General features: G+C 41.7%; 1 protein-coding gene across 1 annotated transcript in view; it reads right to left on the bottom strand.

The window, feature by feature from the left end:
- The window catches only part of LOC6585879 (high affinity cGMP-specific 3',5'-cyclic phosphodiesterase 9A), a 60,379-nt gene extending 42,657 nt beyond the window's left edge, over positions 1 to 17,722 (bottom strand). Inside the window, exon 1 of the mRNA XM_032733089.2 lies at positions 14,758 to 17,722. Coding sequence (XP_032588980.1) covers positions 14,758 to 17,050 — 2,293 coding nt within the window. The 5' untranslated portion in view covers positions 17,051 to 17,722. The remainder of the gene's footprint in view (positions 1 to 14,757) is intronic.
- Positions 17,723 to 18,020: the final 298 nt, after the last annotated feature.

The raw sequence follows: 18,020 nt of genomic DNA, 5'->3' as shown, positions 1-18,020 counted from the left end.
AGCTCTGGGCTGTGCGCGTTGCGCTGTCGATTGTGGGCGTGTGGGCATGGACAAGGATACGGACATGCCCCAACTACCCAAACGCACACCCATACACACACACACACACACACACCTATACACCCATACACATGCACAGACAAATATTCAAATAATATTCAATGAGGCCTGACAGTTACAGCACGTGCCACAAAAGAAGAAAAAAAAAAAAAAAAAACAGAATAAAGAAACAACAGCAACAAGCAGAAGACAAAAATAAAGCATACAAAACAAGAGAAAAAAACATAACCTAACATAGATACTCAATTTAGATATTAAAAATAAAAATAACTTAACAAATATATATATAAATATATCTATATGTATGTATGTGTGCATTAGTCTCCATAAACTAACAACCTCTGGCATTACACGTACACAGCCAGAAGGGGAGAGAGAGAGAGAGAGACAGATAAGAATATTGTAATTACAATATCAGAAAAGTGGCAAGACAAATAATACAAGTGTAAGCTATATTATGCCCCGTAAATAAAACAAATTCAATAACACTCAGTTAGGGTTATAATAACTCGTTTCGATAGCTAACTGTTTCGATAGCTAAGATATAAATAACTTAGGAAAATTATATGAATAGCACCGTGAATGGTTTGGCTCTATTTAAAGTAAGTTTATTTTGACTGAGGTCTAACACTAAATGGCACTGATAACAAACGATAACAATAACGAAGTTACCGATAACTTTGAATGTTCACATTTTCTTTATCAAGTGTTGAATTTTAAGCTAGTTTTGTTTTGGAATTAAATTATGTCGACTACTTTTATAGCTAGCCATGTAAATGAAAAAGTTATCGATAACTTTTGGTGTCTTGGTTTTTAATGGATTTCATAATGCTTCTTCTATAGCCTTAAGACAGCTTTCAGTTTCTAGTTGAACTAAGTCTTGTGGCTAGGTTGCCTAGCAGTTCGATAACTATCGATAGCAATATCAGAGCTTAGCATTGAATATCTTTTCTTTGGCCAAGATCTTGGCTAGTTACAGGTATGTATTTATCATATGTTGCACTTTACAGTTGCATAACTATTTCGATAACTAACATACGGTTATCGAAGTTATCGATAACTTGAAATATAATTTAATACTATAAGTTTCATCAGTCATATCTGCGATTGACCATGAAAGGGTAGCTAAATGCGTGTTCCCCATCTGCCCACGCGAGTGCAGCTCTCAAACCACAACGCGAGACAAGTCAATGAATAATTGCAAATTAAATCAGATGAAATTGACACCGACTTCAATTCCAAATGTCAAATAGCTGAAAAAAAAAACATAAACATAAAACGAATCGCTAATGAATCGCTAATGAATGACATTCAATATGCATTTGCCAATCGAATGGGCGGGCGACTAATTGGCGGCTGCGTCTTAAAATTCATTTCCAAATTACGCATACGCCGCATGGCACGTCGCACAGCAAGCGCGAGCATACATACCATAATATACTGTTATATAACATGTTATACGCACATATATGTATTGCCACGTATCATGGAAATGGCAAACATTTTTAGGTGTTCTCAGCTGTCAACTCTGTCTCTGCCAGTGTACCACCCACCCCCTCTCCACCCACCACCCCACCAGCCCACTCTTTCGCGCATGCATTAAAGATGTGGCAGGTCACACGCGTCCTGCCCGAAGTCTGAAACCTGCTCCCCTTGCATGGCAGGTGTACCCTTTCAGTTGCCACATGACTCCTGGCCACATGTATCAGAGCGCTTCTTAATTAAGTGTAATGAAATTGCTTCAAACCAAATTTGTTTGATAATTATTTTTATGAACGCATTCTTTGGGGCTTGGGCGAGAGCGAAGCGAGCACAGCAGCCACTATATTCTGTTGTCAAAGTGCCTGTCAATTAGCCGGTGCTCATGGTCAGCCAGTACAGTTATTTGTCAATTAATTTGCGAAACTTCCTTTGCCATTCGCGGCGAACAACAAACCGCATGCATATGAGTGAGCCAGCATAACTGTGAAGCTACTGAGAGCCGTGTGACATGACCTTCTTTTCTTTTTCCACATACTTCCTTAGGGCTTATCTAATTGACAAAAGGAATACTGAATGCTATAAAAAGGAGAATTTCATTTGCTGCAATGATGCAATGATACAATGATGGGAAAGGAAAGACAACAAAATTAACTAAACTGAAATGAGAGAGGACATGACATGTAATCAAAAGTATGGCTAGAAGTCACATATAGATTAACAATAGTTATATAAACCAATTGCGAGAAGGCAGAGAACGGCGGAGAGCAAGAGAGAGAGAGAGAGAGAGAGAGAGAGAGAGAGAGAGAGAGAGAGGGGGAGGGGGAGGGAGATGTTGGCGTAACGAGCAGCTTAAACAGCAGCGTAAAACACAGAAGAAGCTTGAAGTGGGGCATGACCGACTATAAAATGCTCATTCATCACAAAGGTAAAGAAATTCATATGAAATATGCCTCTATACATATATATACATGTATTCTATTATATTATATATATTCTATTATATGATATATTCTATAATTTTTTATTTCTTTAGCGAGTTTTCAATATTAAAGCAAAGCTGTGAATCATTATACATTTCTTTTTTTTACTTCCCTATTAAGCCTGTGCAGTGAGTAGACGGGCATGAGGGCGGAAACTAAAAACAAGTCGTGTTGGTAATAATATTATTAACAGTAGCATCAGAATAAGTAATGCCCCATCACAACTTGGACATGTTTCGAATGTAATTTAGTTTCGAGTTTCGTAAACGACTTTGCCAGCGGCTGCCAAATCGAAGGAGAAAACTTTGCTCATTCTCGTTGTTGTTGTTCGAAAATAATTTAAGTTAAATGCTTGCTTTACCAACAGTCAAACAATGAAAAGGGAGCGAAAATCGAGAGAGAGAGGGAGAGCAAGAGAGAGAGAGAGAGCGAGATGGTTTTGGCAAGGTGTTTTGCGGCAGTTTTCTGCGTTTTGTTTTTGTTGCTGAAAAACTTTTTGAAAAGTACGCGAGAAAGTCGTACGAAAAGGTGTCAAAAGTGGTTAGCAAATGGTTATATACATATAAGCCATGTAACTACCCACACCCACACCCACACCCACACACACACTCACACTCCGCGGTTTGCTGTAGGTTTTTACTGCGCTTTGGCTCTGCTGCTCTTAAGTATGCAACATTTTATTGCTCATTAAAAGTGTTGCTAACATAAATGTATTTACGAGCATATGCACACATATATGAACTAAGCCCTAGCAACAACAACAGCAACAGCAACAACAACAGCAACAGCAACAACATGATTTCATGACCGCAACACAAGTCAATAACAAATTTATTAGTTGGACCCAAAATTCGATTTGGAATTTCACAGCCTCAACAAGCAAAGCTGGCGAACGAAAACTGCAACGATCTGGCAACGCTTGATTGAGTGCATAGTGACACGGCCACAACAAGGGTGCGCGTAGGCAGCTCACAGCTGGAGGGGGAGAGGGGGGGGGGCGGCTGCACTGAGGGTGACTCGGTTGGTCTGTCGAGGCGTTAGTTGAAAAAAAAAAAAAAACACACACACACACTTTGATTATTTTGTGTTATGCGCCAAGCATCATGAAATTTACATACAAAGAGAGAGGCAGGGAGGGAGGAAGAGACAGAAAGAGTGTGTGCGTGTGTGTGCGTGTGTGTTTGTCTCTGTGTGTGCGCCTCTTAAAGCTTTTGTTGCTGGCGCACATAATCAACATTTTTATTGATTGCTTAACTTTATTAGCGAACAAACGAAGTCAACTCTATGCATATGCGTGTGTGTATGTGTGTGTTTTGGTGTGTGCGTGCCTAGGTGTGACTGTCGACTACACTATCAGGCCAAAAGCCAGCCAGCCTGGCGGAGGGTAGTTTTCAGCTTTTAGTGACGAAGCAAAACGCAGTAGGGCTGAAGGAAATATTTTCAAAAAATTTATAGCATACTTATGAGCGCATCGAAGACGAGTGAAAACGGCTGCGTGGGAGGGGGGAACAGCTGTCAACGTTTTAAAAATGGAAATAAACTGACAAGAAAATGAAACACAGGCAGACAGACAGAAACCAGATAGCAATCGAGGAGGGGAGAGGGAAAGCCAAGGGGAAGTATTTATGTAGCTAGTAGCTTTAATGAGTTACAGAGAAAATAGAATAGAGAAAAATTCCTGATTGGCTGGCTTCGTGTTTCTGTCTTTTTCTTATTTGCTTTCTTTTCAAACATTCCCGTTGCTGTCTACCGAAAGAAGGAAAACCGTTACCTGCTTTTTCGTTATCTTTCTGTCTCAGGATGATTTCTTTCTCTCTCTTTATTTGTCTCTTTGCACCTATTTACTATTTATCTGCTCTACGTCTTTATATTTGTCTGTCTCTCTATATCACTATCTCTCTCTCTCACTATCTCTTTCTCTATATCTGTCTCTCTTTTATTCTCTCTCTCTCTTCCAATGTCTCTGAATCTGACTCTATTTCGGTCTCTCGTTCTCATTCTCTATACCTCTCTTTCTCTCCGTCGTTTACGTCTTTATATTTGTCTGTCTCTCTATATCACTATATCTTTCTCTTTTTCACTATCTCTATATCTTTCTCTGTCTCTCTCATTCTTTATCTCTCTCTCTCTCTCTTTTATTTGGCACTCCACTTTGTCTCTCTTTCTCTCTCTATCTTATCTTTCTCTCAGATCGCTTTTACTCTCCTGTCCTCTCTTTCTGTATATCTACTTTTGTCTTCCCATCTCACTCTCTAATTCTTGGCTCTCTATATATCTGCCTATTTCTGTCTCTTCTCTACTTTTTATGCCATTTTTTTTATCGCTATATCTAGACTTTACTGTTTATCAAGTGTCCGTTAAAATTTTACTGCCACTTTTAGCATGTTGCAATTTGAGACTACGAATTACTTAAATTCCTTGAATTTGCACAATCTTTTATTCGCCTTTTTAGCATTCTATAATTCCTAGAAAGACATCATCATCATCATCAAAAACAGATTCTGTTTCATTATTTAAACGCTGTTTATAAAGTGTTTTTGTTGCATTTGACTTTTGTGTTGCTTTCACCTAATTTCATTCGCAGCTCATTTGGTAGCCGCTCAGCATTGATGATGTTGTTGAATGACTCGCACAACAAGTTCATCGGGCTGCCCTGTCTGTTAGACCGTAAACAATTTGCTCGTTTTACCAGTTAATGCGTGCCATATTCTGGCAATCGTTGTGTCTGTCTGTCTCTCTATCTGTCTGTCTGTCTGGAGCGTCAATGAATCGTGCAAGCTGTTGCACTGCACAAAACAATTCCAGCTCCCCGCAGATCGCCTCAAACCATACCACTCCTCCCCCCTCCCTTTCTCACACACACAATCAACTGGCAACAATGCAACAATCTTGCAGCTGTTGCCAAAAACGAAAAAAGCAAGAGAAAATCAAAAACAAAGAGAAACACAAAAAATAACAAACTTTGCTTTTTATTCCACTGGTCGGTCGAGTCGTAAACTTTGCTGCGGCAAAGCGCCCAGCAAGTGGGAAATGTTCTATAAAATGGCGTCAATTCATGACTATGTAATTTGTTTATTTTTCTTTTACACATACATATGTACATATACACGTACACCCATATCTAAAGCATGTAACTGTGCTCTAGTTGGGAGTGCTCGACTATGAGTTATCGAATGACATGCGACCACAGTTGTTTTTTCTAGAAATCTAGAAGGCAATTTCTACTATTACTTCCTATAATCTAATACTTCCTTATCAAACTATTCGATCATAGTTCTATCGAATAGCTATTCGAAATGGGTTTTCTGCGTTTAGTGCTTGAGGAAATATGCAAAAGGCATACATATTGGAAAATATTGAAAATTTATGTAAGCTATGCTCTAAAAGCATATATCGATATATATCGATTAGATGGATGTCACGCATACAAGCATATAAGTAATTTGAATTTTAAGTCTTACGCTTCTTTGGGCTAACGATATTTTTGAGAATGAAACAACAGACAGTTGGGTAAGCATAAAGAAAGTTAGAAATGTATCGATATATCGATTTAAATCTTCTGTAGCTTCGTCACCTTTTGCCTGCTACAAAAGATTAAAGTTGCATATGCCAAAAAAAATTCTTTTGAATTTTGACGTTTGAGAACAATTTCCTTGACGTTTCTTAAATTTTTCAACTTAAGTCAAGGCTGCACTCGCTCTCTCACTCTTTCACTCACTCTCTTGCTCTTTCTTACTCCGCATCAGTTGCCTGCTGGCAACTTATGCTGCATGTTTCGGCTGCTTAACATGCGAGTGCAACAGGCAATTAGCTCGCACCCCTGCAGGGGGCTGCTACGTCTAACATGACATTCTGTGGCTGAGCCCCAGCACTGCGGTTGGAGCCATCATTTATTAAGAAAAGGCGGTTTCATTAGTAGTATGTATATACCTATGTATATGCATGTGTATCGAAGTAGAAGTAGATAAAGATATAGATATAGATATGATAGATATGATAGGGATACCTCGTAGATATTGATACAGATTGTTTATATTGATACAGATATTGATATGAATGTGAAGATATACAGAAGTACAGCTCGCAGCTCAACTAGTGACCTCCCACAGTCTCCATCCCTCGCTCTCCTTCTCATATTGCCGGTAGCTAATTCTATGCGTATGTGTATACATATATGGGAGAGCTGGCAGGAGCAAACCTGATGAATGTATGTATGTGTGCATATTCCATGCTTTGTTAACAAATATTTTGCATAGCTGCTATTGTAATATGTATACATCTACATATCTATCTATGTATGCTGGCTACAATAAGCAGTCTCCGGCTCAACGCACAAGCTTCAGATGCTACCCAACGCGTAAACACTTTCTGCAGCCCCTTCGCATTTCCGCTGCTGTGGTTGCCTTTGTCAAGGTATTAAATAACACAAGTGGACGCACAAGTACGATTCCAATTAAAGATATATACATACATATATACATATACATATGCATATCTTTATGTAAAGAGATGCTGGAGTCCGACTATTCAATTCAAGGAAAACTGTATTTATTTTGAAATTCTATTTTGGCCGCCATCGGTGGGGCTGGGAAACATTTTCAAAGAAATATTGATTTGTTTGTGCTTTATACTTGGAAGCCAATTGAAGATTCTTTAATGATAGCATTAAGTCCGTGTGTTACACTCCCAATAAAGCAGAGACACATTTCAATTCCAGAAAGTACGCGTTTTAATGAAACAGTCCATTCTGCATCCCACATACATGAATGAGCACCGTATATGGACTCCAGCTCATGCTGGAGTATTGGAAGAATCATTTGCAAAAACATATGATTAGCTGAGGCTTGCATTAAAAGCAACGGGAAAGTCTTTTTCTTAAGTTTTACTGACTATGTGCGCTTACAGTTCTGTTATATTAATCTGTTATATTACACTACTTTTTTCAATCATATAATCTATATGATATTTTATCAATCATAATCAACTAATATAATAATCTGTTATACTATACTGTTATACTTTGGTGATTTAATCATTTGAGTAATATTTGATCTATCATAATCAAGTAATATAATCTGTTATAATTTTCTGTTATACTATACTGTTATACTTTGGTGATTTAATCATTTGAGGAATATTTTATCTATCATTTTCAACTAATATAATAATCTGTTATAATTTTCTGTTATACTTTCTACATTTATTTAAAATAATGATATTACATTAATATAACCATTGATATATTTACCTGATATACTGTGCTACATATTATACATACATGCATTTGTTATGTATGTTCAAAATATCACACTTTACTATGTTATGTTACTAGAGATGAGCTTACAGAATATGTGCAGCAAAATACAGTTAACATAGCTCGGCTAACAGAAACTGTTAAACATAAATTTAATGCATAAGCTTTATAATATCATTTAATATAATATGATATCATATTATGATTGTCAACAATAAAATAAAATACAGCAATGTCCAGTTAACATAGCTCAGTTAACAGAAACGGCTCACTTAACATATTTTGATGAGGCATAGTTGTTCTGAAGTAAATTTCATAAATTCTGAAATTTCTGTTTGATGCCACATGCCACTTACTCAAATACACACACACACACACACACACACAGGAACACCCTCACTTTGTTTGATCCCATATAGACATGATTCACTTGTGGCTTTTGAATCAACACTCGCTTTCTGTCGGCGTCCTTTTCAATCGGAGCCCACCCATGGCTACTCTATCTAATGAATGAAAGGGCCACTTGCTTTTACAGCGCCATCTAGCTTGCTCTCTTTCTCTTAGGCTCTCTCGCTCTCTCTCTTTCTCTCAGTCTCTGGCGCTCTCCTTGTGTGCGCTCTCAGCCATTGAAGTGATTCGTTTTGATTTGCCAAACACTTTATCACTTAATGTTGTTTTGTGGCAATTTATTTTTTATTTCTCCATTTCGTTTGCTCGTATTGCTGTCTCTTTCTGGGCAGCCTATGCCTGTCTCTGCTGTTGTGTCTTGTTAAGTGAAACAATTGAATTGTTAACCGAACAATAAAGTATTTTATTATTATTAGATTTTTGCTTTGGCCATTGCCTTGTCCCCCTCCTCATCCAAATACACATCCCCTGCCATTCTGTTTGCCTTCAAGTGTCATCATCTCTCTCTCTCTCTCTCTCGCTCGCTCTATTGCTGTCTCTCTCACACAGTTTCAATCTCTCACACCCTGCGTGTCGGCTGTGGCATTTGGTTAGCGTTTGGCATTTGGTGGCTTGCGGCTGTCTCGAGTAGATTTCCGACATATTTCTTGCCTCTTGTTATTTGTCATTCGCATTATGTGGCCTGTTCTTTTCTTTTGCTTTCTTTGCTCTCTGCTCCTCTTTTCATTGCTGTCTCCCTTTTCTCCTTTTTGGCTGTGGCTGTGTTCTTTTGAGTTTTTTTTTTCTTTCTTTCTTTCATTTTTTGCCGCCGTAAGTATTGCCAAGCCATTTAGGCTTTTTGAATTTATGACCATTTTGCGTTTTGTGGCTCACCCCAAACGCTCCCGCGCCCCCTCCCTCTGCCAGCCTCCGCCTCTGCTTTTGCTTTCGCTTGCCGCGAGGGGCAATTTAGGTTTTGCGACCTTTGACACATACTCGCTGAGTGCGACAGGCGTGTAGGCAGTACGTGTGGCACTCTGTTTTGATTTACGACCCAATGCGACCCACAGGCCGCCGTCGTGCTTGACCCACTTTGAAGCAATGCTTTCGCCTGCCCCTCGCCTCCTGGCAGCATCCGCAATCTTCTGCGCGTCACGGCTTGACTAAGTCTCGGCTTTATATGTGCATTCAAATTGACACGCAACTTAGGGCTGACAACAGGTGTTCACAGGACACAGGTGTTAGGCACACGACTTGATCGAGTGGCTTAAGACAGTCAAGATTGATAAAAGCCAAAGCAAAAGATACTGGAGAAGAGCAAAAGGATTGCAGCATAGCAACAAAGCGCTGACATCTGTGAATTGCAGCGAGAAGCTTTAACGTTTTCCAACACTGGCTATGCGTTTGGTTACGTCTAGATTCGTTTGTATATGTATTCCTTTGAAGCATCTCTTTAAGACTCTTCAGCGCAATGTTTCCTTGACTTTTAGAGAATTTGAATGGAATTTATGGAGTAAGTTCACACAAAGCTAGGAATTTCTTATGCCTAACATACTCCAAGTGTCTATGGAATTATTACTCAAATTACTCAGCACGTTCAGCTCAGGAAGTCTTCCAAGTTAAGGTTATAATTTCGAATTGCAGTAAATAAGAAGAAGAACAAGAAGATTCTACTCTCAAGATAGAATTCTTCCGTATCTGAACGTCTTTCAGCGAGTCCATCGTAATATTCCAGATTAAGAAACACTATGTGTATGGCAGGGGTTTAGTTTGCTCAAAACTTTCGTCAATGTCTGCTAATTTTCTTGCCCAGTTTGCTGCCACCCAGGACAGCCAGACGGACAGACAGACAAGGAGACAGTGAGACATTTATATTGCTGTCGTAAAATATTTGGCCAGCTGCTTTCGCAGCCAAATTTGCTGTCATAAAAGCAGATTATGTATTTATTTTTTCTCTTTATCAGATGCCAATTTTAATTACGCGCAGTGTTGCCAAGCGACTCGGCGAAATTAGCCAGTGTTGCGAAAATACTTAGTATGCAAACAAAAGACAAGCCAAAACTTGATGACTGTACGAGAGAGCGAGAGAGTGGAAAAAAGGGAGGGGGTGGGCAGAGGGAGGGGTAGTGCGTGAGAGCGTGTGTGAGCCTTGGCAAAGCGTCTGCTGCTCATAATTGCTGTTGGCAGCAGCAGCGGGAAAAATCACAATTGCGTGCCAGAAAGAGGAAGTAGAACGGGTGTAGCCGACTGCATAATACTCTGACTACATAAAACTCTAAAAACGGCTGAAGTTACCTCAAAGGGAGAACAGTCAAATTTATGGGTCTGACGGTACAAGAGGGGAATAGAGAGAGAAATTGAGTTGCAGCACATTTGAGAGTTCAGCAGAGGAAACTGGAAGAAATATGCTCAAAGATCATATCGATGGATTCCGCTATGTGAATGGCAGCTGCATGAGAACATAGAGAAATGTATCTATACCATGTCCAAATCTTCCGTATCTCTGGATTCATTAGGATCTCAAGCTATGTATATACATATACCATGTAACCATCTTTCATATCTCTGGCTTTATTAGACCCTCAAGTTTACCTGGCAACAGATTTCCGATTTGGAAATGCTGATCCAAAAGCCAATCTACTCTCTTATTCGCATCTTGAACGAGCATAAAAACAGTTCAAAATCCCGACATAAAATAATGCAAGGCCAATAGAAGGCAAGGCGCCAGCAGGAGCCGCAGGAGCCGCCGCAGCAGTTGCACAATTGAAAGCAAATTAACGATGTCGTTGATTGCTCGAACAGGTTATGCCAGACAGAAGCGAAACACATGTAGAAGCACACACACACACACACACATATATACATATGCACACTCTTGTATGCGAGAGTGAGAAAGAGCGAGCGCGGGCGTAATCATCTTAAGAGATTAAAAACTACAATGCGAATCAAAACAATCGGGCAGAAATTTAAGCACGACTCTGCGGAGCAAGCGATCGAGAGGAAAGAGAAGAGAGAGAAGAGCGAGAGAGAGAGAGAGTGAGAGTGACAGATCGAATTGAATGGAAGGCAATCAGCAGGCGCCAAAAAGTAGGCAACGAAAAATGCGAATTGACGGCGAGTCGAGAACAAACGACGCGACGCGACGCAATTTAATTGAAATGTTTAAAATGCGACAATGCGGAAAACTGACGCACGCACGCACACACAGGCAAACGCACACGCACGGACACACACACAGACACACACACACGTGCTGGCCAAGTGCAAGGACAGAAAGGAATGTAAAAAAAATTGAAGGAGAAACAAAACGAAATGTGGCAAACGGCAAACGGCAAACGTTGCGCGTCGATACAAAGACAACTTTTAATGCCATTCAACAAAGTTGTTGTCGTCGCCGACGCCGTCGCCGTCGCCGTCGTCGTCGTCGTCGTCGGCCCTGTCTGTTCTGTCCTTGGCTGAGCTCGGGCGCATACACACACATGCACACGTACACGGGCAGGACATATAAAAGGCGTAAGCCTTAAAAGCAAAATTTGCCACAGCCACAAGCAGCAGAGCAGACAGAGACAGGGAGAGTATGGGAGAGAGAGAGAGAGCGAGACAGAGGGAGTGAGCGAGCGAGATAGATAGATAGACACAGACCTAGACAGCGCTGGCAAGGACACAGTCCAAAAGTAGCGCAACTCTTGATGAGCATCACAAGTTACATGCTCCGATTGATGTCTTTGCTGTCAGCCGTATTGTTGTTGTTGTTTGTCATTGTTGTTGTTGTTTGTTGTTTGTTGCTCCTTGTTGTTGCAGTTTCCTTAAGCCATTTGCTTGCTGCAGCTAACTGTTTATACGATACGCTGCACAAGTCGCTGCAAGTTGCGTTTTAGTTTCGATTTTTTTTTTTTTTTTTTTTTTGTAGTTTGAGCTTGAAGTTTCTAGAGTGATACCTCAATTAATAACTGATATATCTAGATATATGCAGAGAAATATTTATGACCGAAAGTTTGCATTTTCAATGCAACTTTGTTGGCACTTGTGCAATTTTATTTGCCCAACTCGCATTTTTCATGCTGACGCTAAGAGCTTTTACCTGCCAGAGCTTTACAAGTGGATTTGAGCTACTATAGAGAATCGCTCTTAAAATTACGCCCTCTACATATAGCTCTCCCTCTGATTCCAGAATAGTAGAGCTATTGCTATTGCAAATATATAAAGATGGAAGATGGCGAAGGAAGACAGACAAAGAAAAAGTTTTGGGGCGTAAGTTCCAGGTAAAGCTCAAGGACACCTTTGTAGCTTCAAGATTTTAAGTCAGGAATCAGCCCAATAAGCTTTATGGCTGGGGGCCTTTGATCATTCTCCTATATCTATACTATACCATACCTTATTACCATATCTAAATTCCTTTAAATCTGTTAATATCTGAATTTATTATATATACCCTGAATCCATTGAAAATGGGAAATCAGGGTATACTGGTTTTGTTAAAAGAACGTAACAGGCAGAAGGAGGCGTGGCAGACCCCACAAAGTATATACATTCTTTACCAAGGCGACGAGCTGAGTCGATTTAGCTCTGTCCGTCTGTCCGTCCGTCAGCCCGTATGTGTGAGCGCGTCGATCTCAGAAGATATAAGAGCTAGAGACTTGAAATTTTGTTTCCTAGGTTCGTGTATATCACGCGCATATCGAGTTTTTCTCCGAAAATCGATAACTACTCGCGGTATTTCGTTATCGATTAAAAACCTTATCGAAAACTAGTTAGTTAATTATATCTCCTACACCTGTAGAGCTACAGTCTCCAAACTTTAAATGTATACTTCCATGTATTTCATACAATTTCGATTTTTGTTGTAATTAAAACTATACTTTGTTCTTTAAGGCAAGTTTAGTTAAAGAGTCTTGAGTAAAACTTTTTAGAAGTATGAAAGATAATGAAGACTGAATACAAATGAAGAAATAGTTAGAGAAGAGATAGTTAAACCTGAATGCTCAAACGAGAGTCTAGTCTCTGAATGCATTCATTTCGAATCTTGTAAAGGTAAGATATTTCATTTCTATATCTAAGATCAAAGCACGTCTCGCACATGCAGTTTGTTGCATGCAACAAAATCAGAGTAGATGACATTGCATTTGCATATGCATGGAAAGTGTTCAAGTGTTCAAGTGTTCATGTTATGCATTCGGGTCGTTTGTTAGTGGCGTCCCTTTAGCAAATATCAAATGCTGCATATTTGCTAAAAGGACGCCACTAACAAATGGACGGGTCAAATTTGATGCGTAAATGCCTCAAATGAGCCGTGAGCTGGCAAATGCGAGTGCGAGTGCGAAAGTGAATGCAAAAATTCTAAATGGAACAACAATGAAATGTAAAAATCATTTCAAATTGCATTCACAATAGCCATGAAGAGGGTGGGCGGGATGGCTCGGTCCATGCACTTTCATTCGGTTCACTGCATTCGCTGACTGAGTCCAAATGACTTGGACTCAAGTGCCAACTATTGGTTTTTTATCGATAACACTATCTCTTTTTCTCTTTCTCTCTCTCTCTCTTTCTCTCTCGGTCTGTTTTCTTTGCTTGATGAGTTCAGCTTTAAAAGAGACTTGAAATATATTAGGAAGCAACTTTATCGACTTCAGTGACTTATTAATTAGTTATCGATTATTTGAAAATAAATTGATTTTTATTGACTTTATGAAAATCGACACAAATGTCCATGATGTGTAAGCAAAGCTTGTAATTGCTTTTCATTGATTTCTCATGGAAATAGAAGTGCAAGGTCTATTTTCACAGAAATGACAAAAGTTTTCGCCAAGTAGAAAGAAGTTTGGTTTGCATTGATTTCATTAAAATGTAAAATTGTTTAATTGCTATTAATTGACATGAATTCAAAATAGGAAAATTATTGATAGTTTCCGAAAAATTTGATTTCAATTAATTTTATAAAATGACACAGCGTTATCGATAACTTGCAAATTTGATGATCATGTAATTTAATAGAAATTAAAAAATCATCGATTGCCTGAGAAAAAGTTATCGATTATTTGAAACATATTTGCTTTTAATCCATTTGAGAAAATGGCAAAAATTATCGAGTGCTGGCCAATTCGATTTTGATTTCTTTTAAGGGAAATATTGCAAGTGATGTAACAAAATGTAATCGATTGCCTACAAGAAATTCGATTCATGCAAAAATGGTAACAACTTGTTATCGATAAGTGCTAAGAGTCACTCGATTATCATGGACACTTATACAATTTATAGGACTTCCATGTATACAATAATGATTTTGATAGTTTCTCTCGAGAGTTTCTAGATATGTTTTGATAAAATTTCAGCATAAAAACAGTTGACATTGATATCGACCCAGTATTTGTTGTAACAAACAATTTATTATAATAGTTATTGAATAGACAATCGAGTCTCGATAATTTGTACCCCGCCAAATTGGATGTCGCGGTAAATCGAAAAAATTCGATCCCCTGTAAAACAATTCGTCCTCGATAATTCCCGATAAATCGAAAAAAAAACTGATCCCGCTGCCATTTCGGATTATCGGGACTCGAATGTATAAGGAAGGAGTATAGTTAGAGCTCTACTTACATAGCCAATTCATGCGCTCCGTATACTCAACCTTGCGCTTGAGATCCTTGACCAGGGCGCGAAAGTCGTCGTCGTTGAAGTGACACTGGATGATCGTGTTGTTCAGCTGGAGGATGCTGTACTCATTGTTGCCGTTGTTCGAGGTGGCATCGGCAATGGCCTGCTGCATGGCATCGATCCGCCCGCCATTGAGGGCATTCGAGTTGCTCTCGATGTCGGTGGCGCTGGCCCGCAGCTTGTTGTTGGGCACGGTGGCCGTCAGGCTGACGTCGCCGTCGACATTGCTGCAGGACTTGCTCAATATGATGGTGGCGCGATTGGCGATCGAGTTCGCTGCCAGCAGATGCTCGCCGGCAGCACCGCAGCTGCCCCGATGGAAGGGCAGCTTGCCAGCCGCACTGGCCGCTGCGACGGCTGTGCAGTTGTTGTTCTTCAGCGTGATGCAGTGCAGCTGGTTCGTCAGAGCGGCCGCTGAGCAGTCGCTGGCGCGACGACGACGCGACGGATGGTCGCCGTCGAGCGAGGGCTGCAAATAGGCGCGCGTCTGCTGTTGCTGCTGCTGCTGCTGCTGCTGCTGACTAGATCCGCTGCCAGTGCACATGTTGCCGCCGCTGCTGCTGGTGGGCAGGACAACAGCAATGTCGCTAGCAACAGTTGCTGCTGTCGTTGTCGCTGTCGCAGCGGCGGCGGCGGCAGCTGCGGCAGCCGCTGCTGCTGTGGCCGTCGCCGTTGCTGTCGCTGTGGCTGTGGCAGCAGCAGCTGCTGCTGCTGCTTCGACCATGTTCGACATGGACGTGGACATGGTCAGGCTGTGGCCGTTGCTGAAATTGTTGATGCTGCTGTTGTTGCTGTTGTTGTTCTGGTTGCTGATGCTGATGCTGTTGTTGTTGTTGCTGCTGTTGCTGCTGCTGCTGCTGCTATTGTTGTTGTTGTTGTTGCTGTTATTGTTGTTGTTGTTGTGGTTGTTGTTGTTATTAAGTGTATTCAAATTGTCGCTGCAGGCCAGCCGCCGCCGTATAACAGTCAACTTGCTGCGGCACTGATCCTGATCCTCGTAGAACTGTATGAGCAACTCCTCCAGCAGCGCTATGGGCGTGGCAGCTGTCAGCAGCGAGGCCGACGCACTGGTCGAGGCGCCCGCCGATGCCGATGCCGAGGCGGAAGCTGTTGCTGTTGCTGTCACTGGGCCGCTCCCGGTGCTGCTAGCCGACGATTTGCGTCGCACTGTTGCTGTTGCTGTCGCTGTTGTCGCTGTCGCTGTCGTTGTCGTTGTCACCGTGGCTATGGCCAGCTCTTCTCGCTCCTCTTCTGTATCAGACTCCGCTTCCAGCTGCAACGGTTGCTCCTCCAGCGGCTCAAAGCTGTTGCTGCTGCAGCTCTGGCTGCGACTAACAATTGCTGCCGCTGTGGTTGCCGCTGTGGTTGCTGCTGTTGTTGCCGCTGTGGTTGCCGCTGTTGTTGCTGCACCAACTGCCGCCGCTGCCGCTGCCAGCAGCAAGGCACGCTCCCGTTCGCGTCCCGGATCGAATATCGAGTGCTTCAACAATATCTCCTGCAGCTGACGTCGCTGCCGATGCGCGCTGTACGGATTGACCAGGCGAAAGTCGTTATAGTATTTGGCCAGGCAGCGCACTCGCGAGGCAATGTAGCCGATTTTACGCAGCAAACGCACATCGGCGTTTAGGGCAGCGGCGGCACGTTGCGTCTGCTGCAGCTGCAACTGTTGCTGCTGCGACTGCTGCGACTGCGGCTGCTGTTGCTGTCGTGCGCTGCAGAACAGCGCGGCATTTCCGCAGCTGCTGCTGCTGTTGCTGCTGTGGCCGCTGCTGTGGCTGTTGTTGCTGTTGCTCGTTGGCAATCGTGAGCCCTGCGCTGTTATGCACTCTATATCTATTTCGGCATCGGCTGATGTATAAATATCGTCGTCGTCGTCGCTGTTATTGCAGCTGCCAGCGGCGCTTGTTCCTGTTGCTGCTCCTGCTCCTGCGCCTGCTGTTGTTTGTGTTGTTGCTGCTGCTGTGATTAGTGTTGCTGTTGTTGTGGTTGTTGTTGTTGTCGCCTCGCCCACGCCCACTTTGGCTATATCCGCTGTCGTTGTTATTGTTGTTGTTGTCGTTATTATTGTCAACGCCTCAAAGTTATCCTCCTCATTCCCAGTTGCCGCCGCCGCTGCTGCCGCTGCTGCTGCTGCTGCCGTCGTCGTTGCTGTTGCTGCTGCTGCTGCTGCTGTTGTTGTTGCTGTTGCTGCGCTGCCACGTCGACTACTGCTGCTGCAGCTGCTGTCCTGGTACATTTATAGGCAAAAACTTTCGCGTACGCGCTGCTCTTGTTATTGTTGTTGTTGTTGCGGTTGTTGCTGCTGTTGTTTCTGGACTTTGGCGTTTCCTGCTGCTTTTCGTCGCGTTTCCAGCGCGTTTTGCGCGCGTTTATTTCCGCTTTTGATTGTTTCTTTTTCGGCTTTTGGTTTTTAATTTTTTTTTCTTCTGTTTTGCATATATTAAATGCGAAAAGCTAAAAAAAAGTCCATCGAGCAAACGTAGCTTACATGTTTTTTTTTTTTTACTGTTTTATTTTTTTTCCTCCTGTTTTATTTCGGCGCCTTTTTATGTCCGTTGCGTTTGCTGTGTGCAATTTGTTGCTTATGTTGCTGGCGTGTCTGTTGCTGAAAATTATGCAAATTGCTGTTGTTGTTGTTGCTGATGTTGCTGATGTGACTGTTGCTGCTGCTTCTGTTGTTGTTGCTGTTGCTATCTACACCGCGTATCCTGTGACTTTTGCGCAAATCAATTCAGTAGAAAAGTTGCCGCCACTTCGCCCGCTTCTCATTTCCATTTGACGGGCTTCAACCACAGTATTCACACCCTAACGCATACTACGAACGCACACACTCTACTCTCTCACTCTCGCTCCCTCTAACTTCTTCTCTATCTCTCTTTTTCAGCTGATGTTGCTGCTGTCGCCGTCGCCGTCGTCGTCTTTGTTGTTGCTGTTGCTGTTGCTGCCGTGTTTTACATTTTATTGTATTTTAATTTGCATTGTTTTCAACTGTCGTCTGGCGACTATCTGCTTTTGCTGTTGCTTCTTCTCCACTCCCCGCTGCGGCTGCTGTGGCTGCTGCTCTTTCAGCTTCCGTTTCCGTTTTGAAATAATCACAAGTTCTTCGAGCTGCCCGCTGTCAGTTAGTTTTTGTAGCTGAAATATATTGAAAGGAATGCATAAATAGAATTATTAACAATGACATGAAATATTTAATATAGAGCTTT

The sequence above is a fragment of the Drosophila mojavensis genome, unplaced genomic scaffold (assembly GCF_018153725.1).
Source record: "Drosophila mojavensis isolate 15081-1352.22 unplaced genomic scaffold, ASM1815372v1 contig_136, whole genome shotgun sequence".
Classification (NCBI taxonomy): domain Eukaryota; kingdom Metazoa; phylum Arthropoda; class Insecta; order Diptera; family Drosophilidae; genus Drosophila; species Drosophila mojavensis.
The sequence above is the reverse complement of the archived record's forward strand: the minus strand, read 5'-3'. Positions and strand labels throughout refer to the sequence as shown.